This window comes from Oncorhynchus mykiss, chromosome 15, assembly GCF_013265735.2.
Source record: "Oncorhynchus mykiss isolate Arlee chromosome 15, USDA_OmykA_1.1, whole genome shotgun sequence".
Lineage (NCBI taxonomy): Eukaryota > Metazoa > Chordata > Actinopteri > Salmoniformes > Salmonidae > Oncorhynchus > Oncorhynchus mykiss.
The window spans coordinates 15012757-15024757 of NC_048579.1; the positions used below are offsets into that span (position 1 = coordinate 15012757).

General features: G+C 49.5%; 2 protein-coding genes across 4 annotated transcripts in view; both read right to left on the reverse strand.

Moving 5' to 3' along the window:
• The window catches only part of LOC110490927 (phospholipid-transporting ATPase IB), a 97490-nt gene extending 92357 nt beyond the window's left edge, over window positions 1–5133 (reverse strand). For 2 of the 3 annotated variants that reach the window (XM_036943830.1, XM_036943828.1), the window contains exon 1: window positions 4864–5133. In XM_036943830.1, coding sequence (XP_036799725.1) covers window positions 4864–4906 — 43 coding nt within the window. In that variant the 5' untranslated portion in view covers window positions 4907–5133. The remainder of the gene's footprint in view (window positions 1–4863) is intronic. The other variant, XM_036943827.1, reaches the window with a different exon arrangement.
• A 404-nt stretch (window positions 5134–5537) lies between these two features.
• On the reverse strand, window positions 5538–11620 carry LOC110490926 (E3 ubiquitin-protein ligase RNF6). Its single transcript, XM_021564348.2, has 4 exons — window positions 11475–11620; window positions 10204–10359; window positions 9509–9631; window positions 5538–9301 (listed from the first exon to the last, which is right to left on the reverse strand). The coding sequence occupies exons 2-4, from the start codon at window positions 10349–10351 to the stop codon at window positions 7416–7418; spliced, it is 2157 nt and encodes a 718-aa protein (XP_021420023.2). The 5' UTR covers window positions 10352–10359; window positions 11475–11620; the 3' UTR covers window positions 5538–7415.
• Between the last annotated feature and the right edge of the window lie 381 nt (window positions 11621–12001).

The following is a 12001-nucleotide window of genomic DNA, read 5'->3' on the forward strand; positions in this document are numbered from 1 at the left end:
ACGGGAGACAAAGATAAGGGAGTAGGCCACCAGCCGTGGGACAGGAGACAAAGATAAGGCAGTAGGCCACCAGCCGTGGGACAGGAGACAAAGATAAGGGAGTAGGCCACCAGCCGTGGGACAGGAGACAAAGATAAGGCAGTAGGCCACCAGCCGTGGGACAGGAGACAAAGATAAGGGAGTAGGCCACCAGCCGTGGGACAGGAGACAAAGATAAGGCAGTAGGCCACCAGCCGTGGGACAGGAGACAAAGATAAGGGAGTAGGCCACCAGCCGTGGGACAGGAGACAAAGATAAGGCAGTAGGCCACCAGCCGTGGGACAGGAGACAAAGATAAGGGAGTAGGCCACCAGCCGTGGGACGGGAGACAAAGATAAGGGAGTAGGCCACCAGCCGTGGGACAGGAGACAAAGATAAGGCAGTAGGCCACCAGCCGTGGGACAGGAGACAAAGATAAGGGAGTAGGCCACCAGCCGTGGGACTGGAGACAAAGATAAGGGAGTAGGCCACCAGCCGTGGGACAGGAGACAAAGATAAGGGAGTAGGCCACCAGCCGTGGGACAGGAGACAAAGATAAGGGAGTAGGCCACCAGCCGTGGGACGGAAGACAAAGATAAGGGAGTAGGCCACCAGCCGTGGGACAGGAGACAAAGATAAGGGAGCAGGCCACCAGCCGTGGGACAGGAGACAAAGATAAGGGAGTAGGCCACCAGCCGTGGGACAGGAGACAAAGATAAGGGAGTAGGCCACCAGCCGTGGGATGGGAGACAAAGATAAGGGAGCAGGCCACCAGCCGTGGGACAGGAGACAAAGATAAGGGAGTAGGCCACCAGCCGTGGGATGGGAGACAAAGATAAGGGAGCAGGCCACCAGCTGTGGGACGGAAGACAAAGATAAGGGAGTAGGCCACCAGCCGTGGGACAGGAGACAAAGATAAGGGAGTAGGCCACCAGCCGTGGGACGGGAGACAAAGATAAGGCAGTAGGCCACCAGCCGTGGGACGGGAGACAAAGATAAGGGAGTAGGCCACCAGCCGTGGGACAGGAGAAAAAGATAAGGGAGTAGGCCACCAGCCGTGGGACGGGAGACAAAGATAAGGGAGTAGGCCACCAGCCGTGGGACAGGAGACAAAGATAAGGGAGTAGGCCACCAGCCGTGGGACAGGAGACAAAGATAAGGGAGTAGGCCACCAGCCGTGGGACGGGAGACAAAGATAAGGGAGTAGGCCACCAGCCGTGGGACAGGAGACAAAGATAAGGGAGTAGGCCACCAGCCGTGGGACAGGAGACAAAGATAAGGGAGTAGGCCACCAGCCGTGGGACGGGAGACAAAGATAAGGGAGTAGGCCACCAGCCGTGGGACAGGAGACAAAGATAAGGGAGTAGGCCACCAGCCGTGGGACAGGAGAAAAAGATAAGGGAGTAGGCCACCAGCCGTGGGACAGGAGACAAAGATAAGGGAGTAGGCCACCAGCCGTGGGACAGGAGACAAAGATAAGGCAGTAGGCCACCAGCCGTGGGACGGAAGAGAACAACACAGAGAGTCAGTAACGCAATGCCACTATTGTCCGGGGCTGGCCACACAACAACACAAGTGTGAGTAAGTAATCAATGTGTGTGTAGGTGAGTTCAGGTGTGAATCTAGAAGAGGCAATTTACTGTGTGTGTGTGTGTATGTGTGCCTGTGTGTTTATGTAGACTGTGTGTGTGTGTGTGTGTGTTTCTACTTGTGAATGCTGTTGGAATGTCGTTGACATTGTCTTGAGTCCCATGAAGGTTGTACACAGTGCTCCTCTGTGGCCAACTGATCACATTGCCTCCTGAAGCTTTTCTGGAGCTCATCATATTTGTTCCCTAGACTGACCGTGCCAGCCACACATCCATCCATAGAGAGCATTCATTCCCCAAATGGTATCCTTAACAACCTAGCATCCATTACAACCAGGAATTATACACTATATATAAAAAGGGTATGTGGATACCCATTCAAATTAGTTTATTTGGCTATTTCAGCAACACCCGTTGCTGACAGGTGCATAGTATCGAGCATACAGCCATGCAATCTCCATAGACAAACGTTGGCAGTAGAATGGCCTTACTGAATAGCTCAGTGACTTTCAACGTGGCACCGTCATAGGATGCCACCATTTGTCAAATTTCTGCCCTGCTAAAGCTTCCCCGGTCAACTGGAAGTGCTGTTATATTGAAGTGTAAACGTCTTGGAGCAACAGCGGCACATCCGCGAACTGGTAGGCCACATAAGCTCACAGAATGGGCCCGCCAATGCTGAAGCCTGTAGCCCGTAAAAATCATCTGTCCTCGGTAGAAACACTCACTACGGCGATCCAATCTGCTTCTCGAAATGGGTTTCCATGGCCGGGAAGCCGCACACAAGCCTAAGATCACCATGCGCAATGCCAAGCGTCGGCTGGAGTGGTGTAAAGCTTGCCGCCATTGGACTCTGGAGCAGTGGAAACGCGTTCTCTGGAGTGATGAATCACACTTCACCATCTGGTAGTAAGATTTTGGGTTTGGCAGATGTCAGGAGAAAGCTACCTGCCCCAATGCATAGTGCCAACTGCAAAGTTTGGTGGAGGAGGAATAATGGTCTGGGGCTGTTTTTCATGGTTCAGGCCCCTTAGTTCCAATGAAGGGAAATCTTAACGCTACAGCATACAATGACATTCTAGACGATTCTGTGCTTCCCACTTTGTGGCAAAAGTTTGGGGAAGGCCCTTTCCTGTTTCAGCATGACAATGCCCCAATGCACAAAGCAAGGTACACACAGAAATATTTTTGTCAAGATAGGTGTGGAAGAACTTGACTGGCCTGCACAGAGCCCTGACCTCAATCCCATTTGGATGAATTGGAACGCAGACTGCGAGCCAGGTCTAATCGCCCAACATCAGCGCCCGACAGCACTAATGCTCTTGTGGCTGAATGGAAGCAAGTCCCCAGCAGCAATGTTCCAACATCTAGTGGAAAGTCTTTCCAGAAGAGTGGAGACTGATATGATGTAGCAGCAAAGGGGGACCAACTCCATATTAATGCCCATGATTTTGGAATGAGATGTTCCAAGAGAAGGTGTCCATATACTTTTGGTCATGTAGTGTATGTCCCCAGAAAGACACACAGACAATAGCCTGATTTATATCATTATATATGGTAAACCACACTTCTCTGGGGACTATACACACACAGAATAGTAATGCGGTGGCAGGTATCCTGGCGGTTAGGAGCATTGGGAAAGTAACCAAAAGGTTGCTGGATCGAATCCCGAGCAAGGCAATTAACCCTAATTGCTCCTGGGTAGCTGTCAATAATGTCTGATCCCTGACCCCACTCTCTGAGTGTGTCTCAGGGAGAGTGGGATATGCAAAAACCACATTCCCATCTCACACCTTACAGGTTACTCACTTGTACATACAATATATAATAAGAACTGTCAACATCTCCCTTAAATGTCACTGGGGGGGTCTGTTAATAGGTCTATAGGGATAGTGTGAGTGTTTGTTCCCGGATGTGTTGTCCTGTCTTGACTCCTGGGTCCCGACTGTCCTTATTAACCCAGAGTAAAAGTACTTTTCTGTCAATATCAGCTTTCCCTGGAGTCTCTCACTAGAACCTGTTGGAGGAAAAACATTCAGTCACACACAAACACCTGCCACAATGCACTTGTGCCAGTTAATTGTGCCAGTCACTCAAGGTCATTCAGCCACATGCATACCCTCTTCCAGGACAATTGCTGCATCAAACCTGCCCCAACTATCTCCCAAAACCCTGACCTCCTCCTCTCTATTCCCTTCTCTATTCCCTGCAGCCTTGACCCAACACCTCTTATAGCTGTCACTCCCTGACATGGTCAAAACGCCAATAATCATGCTAGGATTTTCCGTGTGTACATAGGCTAGAGTCCGTGGATAAAATAAGTATGCGCTGTGTGGGGAGTACTGTGCAATGATGCTTTCTGCTGTCCCTGTAACGCATAGAGGGCAAAAGCGCATCTGTGACGCATTGTTTTTTTTCGGGGACAAAAGCGCAATGAATAGCCCCAAAAGACCAATCACTATTCTGCACCAGTATACAGGCCCAGATAATGTCTCTATTATGTAGCCTAAACTAGCAGAGATGTCGTGTTCAACTGTGTGGGTCCCGCGTGACCTTAACAGGTGAGATGGCCTTCCCGCTAGGGGCTTAGAATAAGATCCCTTAGTCACGTTGCCTTTAAGTAACGACTGTGTTAAACAACGGGCTCTCCCACCGTGCCGAACTGTGGGCAGTTATGTGTTCTCGGACTAAAGTATGTCCTATCCTGACAGTTTGCACCCTTCACACCATTAACCCATTCGCCCTGGGAAAGTAAATCGATTCCGTGGACAAATAGTCTACATAGGCATTTCTGTAGGCTAGTCTATTACGTGCGCATGTTTAAAGTGAGGATATGACATCTCGGTCCCCGCTAACCTACACTAACCTCGTCTCCATCTACCGGTATTTACTGAATTATTTTTGCACAGCATAATTACGCACAGTACGCTACGCTATACAAAGCATTCGACGCTGAGCCCACAATCCGAGTCAGTCCATGCCAATAGAAAATTAGCCCTGCACTGACTGTGTAGCCTATGACAGGGTGCACCGCCTCCGTGCCGCAGTCCTGGGATAAACAAGGCCATCCCAACCCCTATAGTCCCAATAATATAGCCTAAAGCACATATATAATAGGCCAGATTGCACAAATTGTCAATAGAATCAATCAATCAGTCCTCGTCGCAATGTTTATGTCGCTGCCAGTTCGACCCCTATAAATACCCATGGAGCTGTAGACTACAGTACATGCGTCGTCCCCTCTAGCCACGCTTACCGCCCTCGCTGTGGATCTTCTTCGATCGCCGGTTGAAATACATCCTGAACTTGTGCGGTTCTGTATCAGGCTGGAAGATGGCGTCCGGGGCACCGGCATGCTAGTGGCTCACTGTCACAGCGGGGAATGCGAGCACGGGACAAGGCTGCATTCGCTCGGAGATTAACCATAACCGACCAGTAGGGCGGTGGTGGGTCGACTCAGCAGCGACGAGGGCGCGCATAGATGCCATGTGTTCGTGCGGCTTCGTCCTCAGCCAAACTCACAAAAAGGCTAACCTCGTTCCTTCGTTCAGTCTCACTTTGCTTCCACTGGATATGCATGTAGCCAATGTGTGCCATAAATTAATAGTCTAACATGTCATGTGTAAAAATAACCTAGTAACGCAGTAGCCATAGACTGGAGGAGGCCAACACTGCAGAGCTAGGTTAAATAGCATGCTAAATGGATATAGGGAATATGACTATTAGCACTATGGTTATTTAATATTTGGATATTTAAAAAATGAAGTGTTACATTCATCTAATTTCATAGGCCTATGAGTAATTTGTAGCCTAGGGAGAGAGAAAGTCATATTAAAGACAGGGAGAGAAACCATCACGTGTCATGTCATAGGAGATGTGGATAAAAACAGTGGTTTTGTGTGAGGAACAAACACAGTCACACAAAATAACTCCAGGCATAACAAAGCTGTATTTAATTCCATTGTTAAGGAGCAGAGAAGAAAACCCTTGTATATTTATATTACACAGTAACAGAACACATTAATCTTAACAGTTTGTTTTAATCTCATCACATAACAATAAGTATTCAATATCTCAAAGGATGTTTTTGATCTCATTAAATAGGAACAGAATAAATACTAAATTCTGAATTCGATGGCCACAAACCCTCCCACTCAGTCTTAGATTAACATTCAGGTGACTGATTAATGCTGCTAAATCATATGACATTCTGTTTTGTCACTTCCTTCAGCTCTACCACACACACACTTATCCATCACACTCACAGCTCCACAATGCACGTACGCTCAGATTCTGCAGTATACAAAGAGCAATATTACCCAATTATCACACCCCTGTCTCATGGGTCTGCATGACAAAGGTCAGGATTCAAATGACAGAAAACCCCTGCCCTACCTGGACACCGATAACACTGGCCTCCAGTTCTCACCATGTTGTATTGTGGTGAATACTGCCCCTGGTGGTAACATGGCGATACTGCATGCAGGAAAAGCCAATTGAAATCTAGGCCAGGCTAATGGAGGAAGAAATCTGTTGTTCACTGATCTGAAAGGATTGGATAGATATAGAAAATGGTTGAGTGGTGCCGGAACCATTTTGCTTTCACCTATTCATTCCTTTCTGGTTTGTGAACATGGAAATCAGGCCATGACAGGCAGGTTCTACCAGAACTGGGACTTTAAAACACAGACGTTGAAGGAGTGGGAGGTGATGAACTACTTTTTGATTACTGGGGTATCTCTAGGAGGCCGAGGGTAGAGGGACAGAATACTACTGAGCAGATACTCTATTTCCCAACAGAGGAACTAATCATTGATGCCAAGGAGTAAACAAGGGAGAAAGAACAGCACTATAATGTTTTAAAATGTAACTATGAAAAACAGTCCTTCCTTCCCTCCATGTTATTGCACAACTCCTTGTCTAGCATCAACATTATTGGCCTGTCTCTGTAACAGACAAGTTCTACTACAAGTGCTTGCTGCTAAATCACACACTTTCCTGGTCATCTTTTTCTTTAGATGTTTCTTTCTGACTTGGGGTACTAATATTTTAGTGTCAAAGGCTGTAACGGAATGAAATGTTGAACATCCACTGTGGATCTGTGGGGTTCGATGGCTAGGTTGAAATATACTGAACAGGTGGTCAAACAACAGGATCCTTGGGACCACTGACCAAGTGAAAACTCATTCAAAAGTCAGGATACACGACAGCCTTTGTCCACACAATGTCAAATCATAGAGGACACTTTGAAAGGAATGTCGGGGCTTTAAAAATGGAGGATTCCAATATTAGCTTTTAACTTAAAATGGCTGTTTCCTGCTTCTGATTAAAAATGCAATGCGACTGAGGACTTTCTCTTCTGAACCCCAAAACACAGGAGGCGGTGACATATTTACACGTTCTCAACCAAATCAAGTCCAGAGATGTGTCTGGCTGATTACTGTAGTCTGGTTGTGACAGGGTGATGTCACAGCGCATCAGGTAGAGGAGCAGCAGCTGGCTATAGTAGCTCATTAGCATAAGTCCTATCTTTACATGTGGACCTCAGTGACAACATGACAGAGTGGCCAAACAGAAACAAGGAGGGGAAGAAAAAAAAAAAAGTGCTGAAAATAAAATACTTCTAAAAAAATAAAGCTTTGTTAATTCTCTGCATTTATAGTCCCCCCCCCCCCTCAATGGATAGCGCAATGATAAATGAAAACATTAAAGCGCTATGTACATGCACCGTCCACTCCGCTCGGGCATGCTCAGTTCAGCCAACAGGTGGCAAGGTGTAGCTGGTGGCGGTCTAGGGTCAGGGCAGGGTCAGTCCTGGTGCACAGGGAGGATGGGCTGCCTGCAAATGGGGCAGGTGTTGTTTTCAGAGAGCCAGCGGTCAATGCAGTGGATGTGGAACTCGTGGGCGCAGGGCAGGCGGCGCAGCTTATTCCCCTGGGCATACTCATTAATGCAGACGCTGCAGGCGCGCCCCGCCTCTCCCTCCAGGCTAGCCTGGCCGTAGGTGCGCGTGGCCAGATTATCGATCTGCTCTTTGGTCAGGCCACGAGGGTGCTCCTCGTCCTCCTCATCGTTGAGCAGAAAGAAGTGGGCCAGACGCAGGATGGGCAGTGTGCCGTTTTCCACGAGGTTGTTTGTGTCCCTGCTCGTCGGCCGACCCTCATTGGGGGTAGGGACTCCACCGGCACCGCCGTCACTCCCAACTAATCTCTCCTGGCCTCCTTCCTCCTCGGCCCCTGCCACTCCCTCGGTCTCCATCTCCACCCCTCCTGCCTGACCTTCCACCCCAGTTCCACTTTCGTTGCCATGGTAGGCCTGTGTGGTGGTGTTTGCGTTGGGTCCAGCAGGGTCCTGGTGACCTGGCGTGCCCCCGGTGGTCTCAGAGTCAGCCTCCGTCTCCATGAGGGAGCTGAGCTCTCCGAAGCCGGTCATGATCTGTCTGAGGATGGAGCGCAGGGCGGTGGAGCTGGGCTCCCCCAGGCCCGTCTCACTGATCCTCCTCAGAGGGATCCGGATGGTGCTGACGTAGGTCCGGATCCCGGCCCGCTCCGAGCGGGAGATGGTGCGCCGGAAGCCTCCACTGTCACTCTCGAAGGTGACGGTATTCTCAGCAGCGCGGGCCCGGGAGCGGGTACGGCTGGCGATGCTGTCTCGGTCCCGGTTCTCTCCCGGTCGGATGCGACGCACCTGCAGGTCCAGCATGATGGTGGGATGGCGGCGTACCCCTCCGGCGCCCCCCGCCCCGGCCGTGTGTGCCTCTCCCTCCTGCTCCTCTGCCTCTGGACCAGGCTCTGATACTACAGCCGGCTCTGACACGGCTTCACCAGTCTCCATGGAGACAGAAGCAGTTCCATTGCTGGGCTCGGCAGTGTGGATATTATTAGAGCCACCATTTCCACTCCCACCATTAGGGGATAAGGTAGCCGAGTTAGGGGCGGGGTTTCTCTGAAGAGGGGAGCGGCTACGTCTCCTAGATGACCGGGAGGAAGTCCCACCTCCTGCCACAGCCCTGCGGGTCCGGCCGCGGGATCGAGTCCTGCTGCTGTGTGGCTCACGCCCCACAGACGCCCCCTGTGGGCCAGACTGGGGCGCTACACGGGGGCAGTCCAGGGTAGCAACTCCCTCCTCCTGCCTCTCCTCTTGGGAGGAAGCTCCGCTTGGGGACTGGAGCTGTGGAGGGCTGCTTTGATCCTGAAGGGTAGGGGGGGTGATGGGGAATGGGGGGAGGTGGAGGGCTGTTGTACTCCTTAGAGCAGTAGGGGGGGACAGGGGTGAGGTGAAGGGTGCAGGAGTCAGAGGAGGGGTGGTGGTAGTACTGCGTGTACGGCGGGTTTGAGCCCTCCTGCCCAGGGTTGCTCGAGGTGAGGGATAGGGGGAGGGCCGGGCAGGGGTGTAGGGTGAGGGGCGAGTGGAAGGGGAAGTGCGTATGGACGCTGTGGATGGAGGGGGGACAGGGGACAGCTCTGAGGGGTCGGGGGTGTCACTGTGCTCCCCTGGTTCCGGCTGCTCATGGTTGATGTTGATCTCCAGGCTGAAGCGGAACTCTCCACTGTTGGGGTTGGTGCGGCTGACCGCGCGCCACGTCTGGTTGCCGCTCTGGCCGCTCCGTGTGGCATTCCCGGTTCGTCGGAACGTGTTCAGCCACTCCAGCAGTGAGTCGCCATTAGATGTCTCTGCTCCCGGCTCAGCAGTACCTATACAGACAGCGGCTCGTTACTGAACTGAGTCAGTTGTAATTATCTAGTAATACGTCAGTACTATACAGCAGAAATTAGGTTATGAACCTTTTGAGAACCATTACATCCTGTCAAGTTTAGGTTATACAGGCTAGACCCTTTAGCATCCATTTCCTCCCCAATATTCCTTCCATGCCCCTCCTAACCCTCTCTCCTCCCCCTCACCACTGCTCCCCTCCTCTTCTCCGGCCTCCGTATTTTGTGGGCGTGGTTCAGGTCGTGGCTGAGATGACACACGCTCCTTTGCCCCGTCCAGGCGCTGCCGTAGCTCCTCCGCTGTCACTTCACCTGGGGAATAACATGTCCCCTGTTAGGTCAAGATGGAGGGTGTATGATATGGGGTAGGTTATATGCTTCATTGTTGAGGGTCCAGTTCAGCCCTTAGTGGCCAACATGGAGCCATTATATTATGATGTGATATTACAAATGTTTGTGTTTTATTTTACCTTTATTTAACTAGGCAAGTCAGTTAAGAACAAATTGTTATTTACAATGACGGCCTATATTAGATTGTATTAGCGAGTCTGCATTGGTGTATTGGGTTTGGACAGGGGTGGACAACTACGCCAATCCGAGGGCTGCAGTCCTGCTGGTTTTCGTTTCTCCATGGCATTAATTAGCACCACTGATTGGCTAGGGGGACCGGGCACGTGGCTGTCCTGATACAAATTAGCCTGTGATTTAAAAACATGGAGGAAAACCAGCAAACACCACTGCCCTGAGCGATTGGAGCTGTGCAGCCCTACATTATAGCGGGTTCTAGTGACGTCAGGTATTCTAGGTTCCTGGGGTTCTTGTGAGGTCAGGTGTTCTAGGTTCCTGGGGTTCTAGTAAGGTCAGGTGTTCTAGGTTCCTCTCACCAGGTGTGCCCAGCAGGTTGCTGTCTCTCATGAGGCGGTACTCTTCCTCGCTCAGATCGTTGATGAAGTGATAGTACGCCTCCTCCCTTCGAAGACGCTCCGCCTGACGCCGCCGCTCGTCTCGCCCACCGGGAGGGTCCATCACCATGGAAACCCCTGGGGCACACGGAAGGGGTGATAGGGGTGTCAGAATTGTGGAACACCTGGCTGGATCTTACCAGGGCACTATTGTGATGCATCCATCATTCAATCATAGGGAGCAGTTGAGTTGGGATCAGACATTTGACAGATTCTATACAACTAATGTACACGTCACTGACACACTTGACAAGCATGGATTAGAACGAGGCTTTACTGATCATCCAATTCCCTGGGGAAAAACCGCAGTCCAATAGCTTGTGTCACGTGAAAGTAGGATTTACAGAAAGGCTATTACTCGATCAATGCAATTATGTGATATTGCAACTCCCGTCGCCTTTACATTTTTAAACCGGTTTCCGTGGCCAACCTTTAGCCATGAACGATGAAGTCAAAACAACAACTTCCATTTTGATGTGGAATGAGACATGGCCAGTAAGAGGTCGGCTGAGCTGACATAACAAAAATCTAACCTTCCCTGTTCCGACAGCTAGCTGGCTAACCTCCTTGGATTCATTAGAAAATCTCTATACAACAGCATCAATGCCACTGCGATAGACAGCAAAACATATTTCGTCGGCCGTAAATGTTGCAACAATCACGGTCTTTGGAGCAATAATGCCGTCTCTACAAAGCATCATAATATAGTAGGCCATGTTGGAGAACACAGGAGGAGCAACAAAACTGACGTTGTCATCCTACTAGTTACCAATCACCGACCCAGGAATGATCACAGACACGTCGAGAGTCCAAACATTGCACTACGGAGGAGGGACATGACAAAGAAAAGTCGGGCTCCATACAAACTGACTATGTAGAGGACAAAGAATCGTCACCTAACTATTGCAACAGAATTATATAAACGTCTCCAACTACAAAAAAATATTGTTCACACCTATACGCAGGTTTCACATTGCCTTTCAAAGCGGCGAGCTGTCATTTTGAATGCGCAACGCATTTGTTAGTTGCTGCCGACAGCTAACTAGCCATCTTCTGGTGAAAGGTTTGACCAATAAATAATACTTTTTTTTGACAAGCAACACACGAACAGAGTGCATACTATACTCAATCTAAACAGTGTTATTGGCTCGAGTAAATGGCAATGACAACGAAATTTAAAGGGATTGTTGTACCTGACACAGCAGCTGTAATATGGACGGGTTTGCTTTCCTCTCCGCTCTGATTACAATGTAGCCAAGATGGGACCACCTGTGCTACACTTCTCACCGTCTGACCAAACACTATCAATGTCAGATTAGTTCCTACCCAATGAAACCGCACGAATACGAGGATTAAAACAGCTAATTGTTGTGTTTCAATCAATGTATATATGTATTATTATTTGTTTAACTATGAAGACGAATGCTTTACAATTTTCAACAGGTTATTTTTCACAAATGTATTTTACATAAAATCACGAAGTTTGATCATTTTTCTCCCCGCAGTCTGAATGCAATTGGAAAATGACATAATTACATGTTTTCGTTTGTCAATGTCTGTGCGCGTATATTGACTAGTCTTTCTGCCTTTATTAGACGCCAGAATTGTCTAATTGTGGACATCCACATCAATGTATTATTAAGGAGAGGAGTAATTGCCATAAAATGTGAAGGGGGAACATTTTAAACTTGCTGCAGAGGTACCAAAGTTTTGAACAGAA

Excerpts from the sequence above, each read along its gene's own strand:
- LOC110490926 (XM_021564348.2), bottom strand. The coding sequence starts at position 10,351 with ATGGTGATGGACCCTCCCGGTGGGCGAGACGAGCGGCGGCGTCAGGCG. Across the intron at positions 9,632-10,203 it reads CAACCTGCTGGGCACACCTG|GTGAAGTGACAGCGGAGGAG; the intron begins GTGAGAGGAACC and ends GTTATTCCCCAG. Across the intron at positions 9,302-9,508 it reads AGAAGAGGAGGGGAGCAGTG|GTACTGCTGAGCCGGGAGCA; the intron begins GTGAGGGGGAGG and ends CTGTCTGTATAG.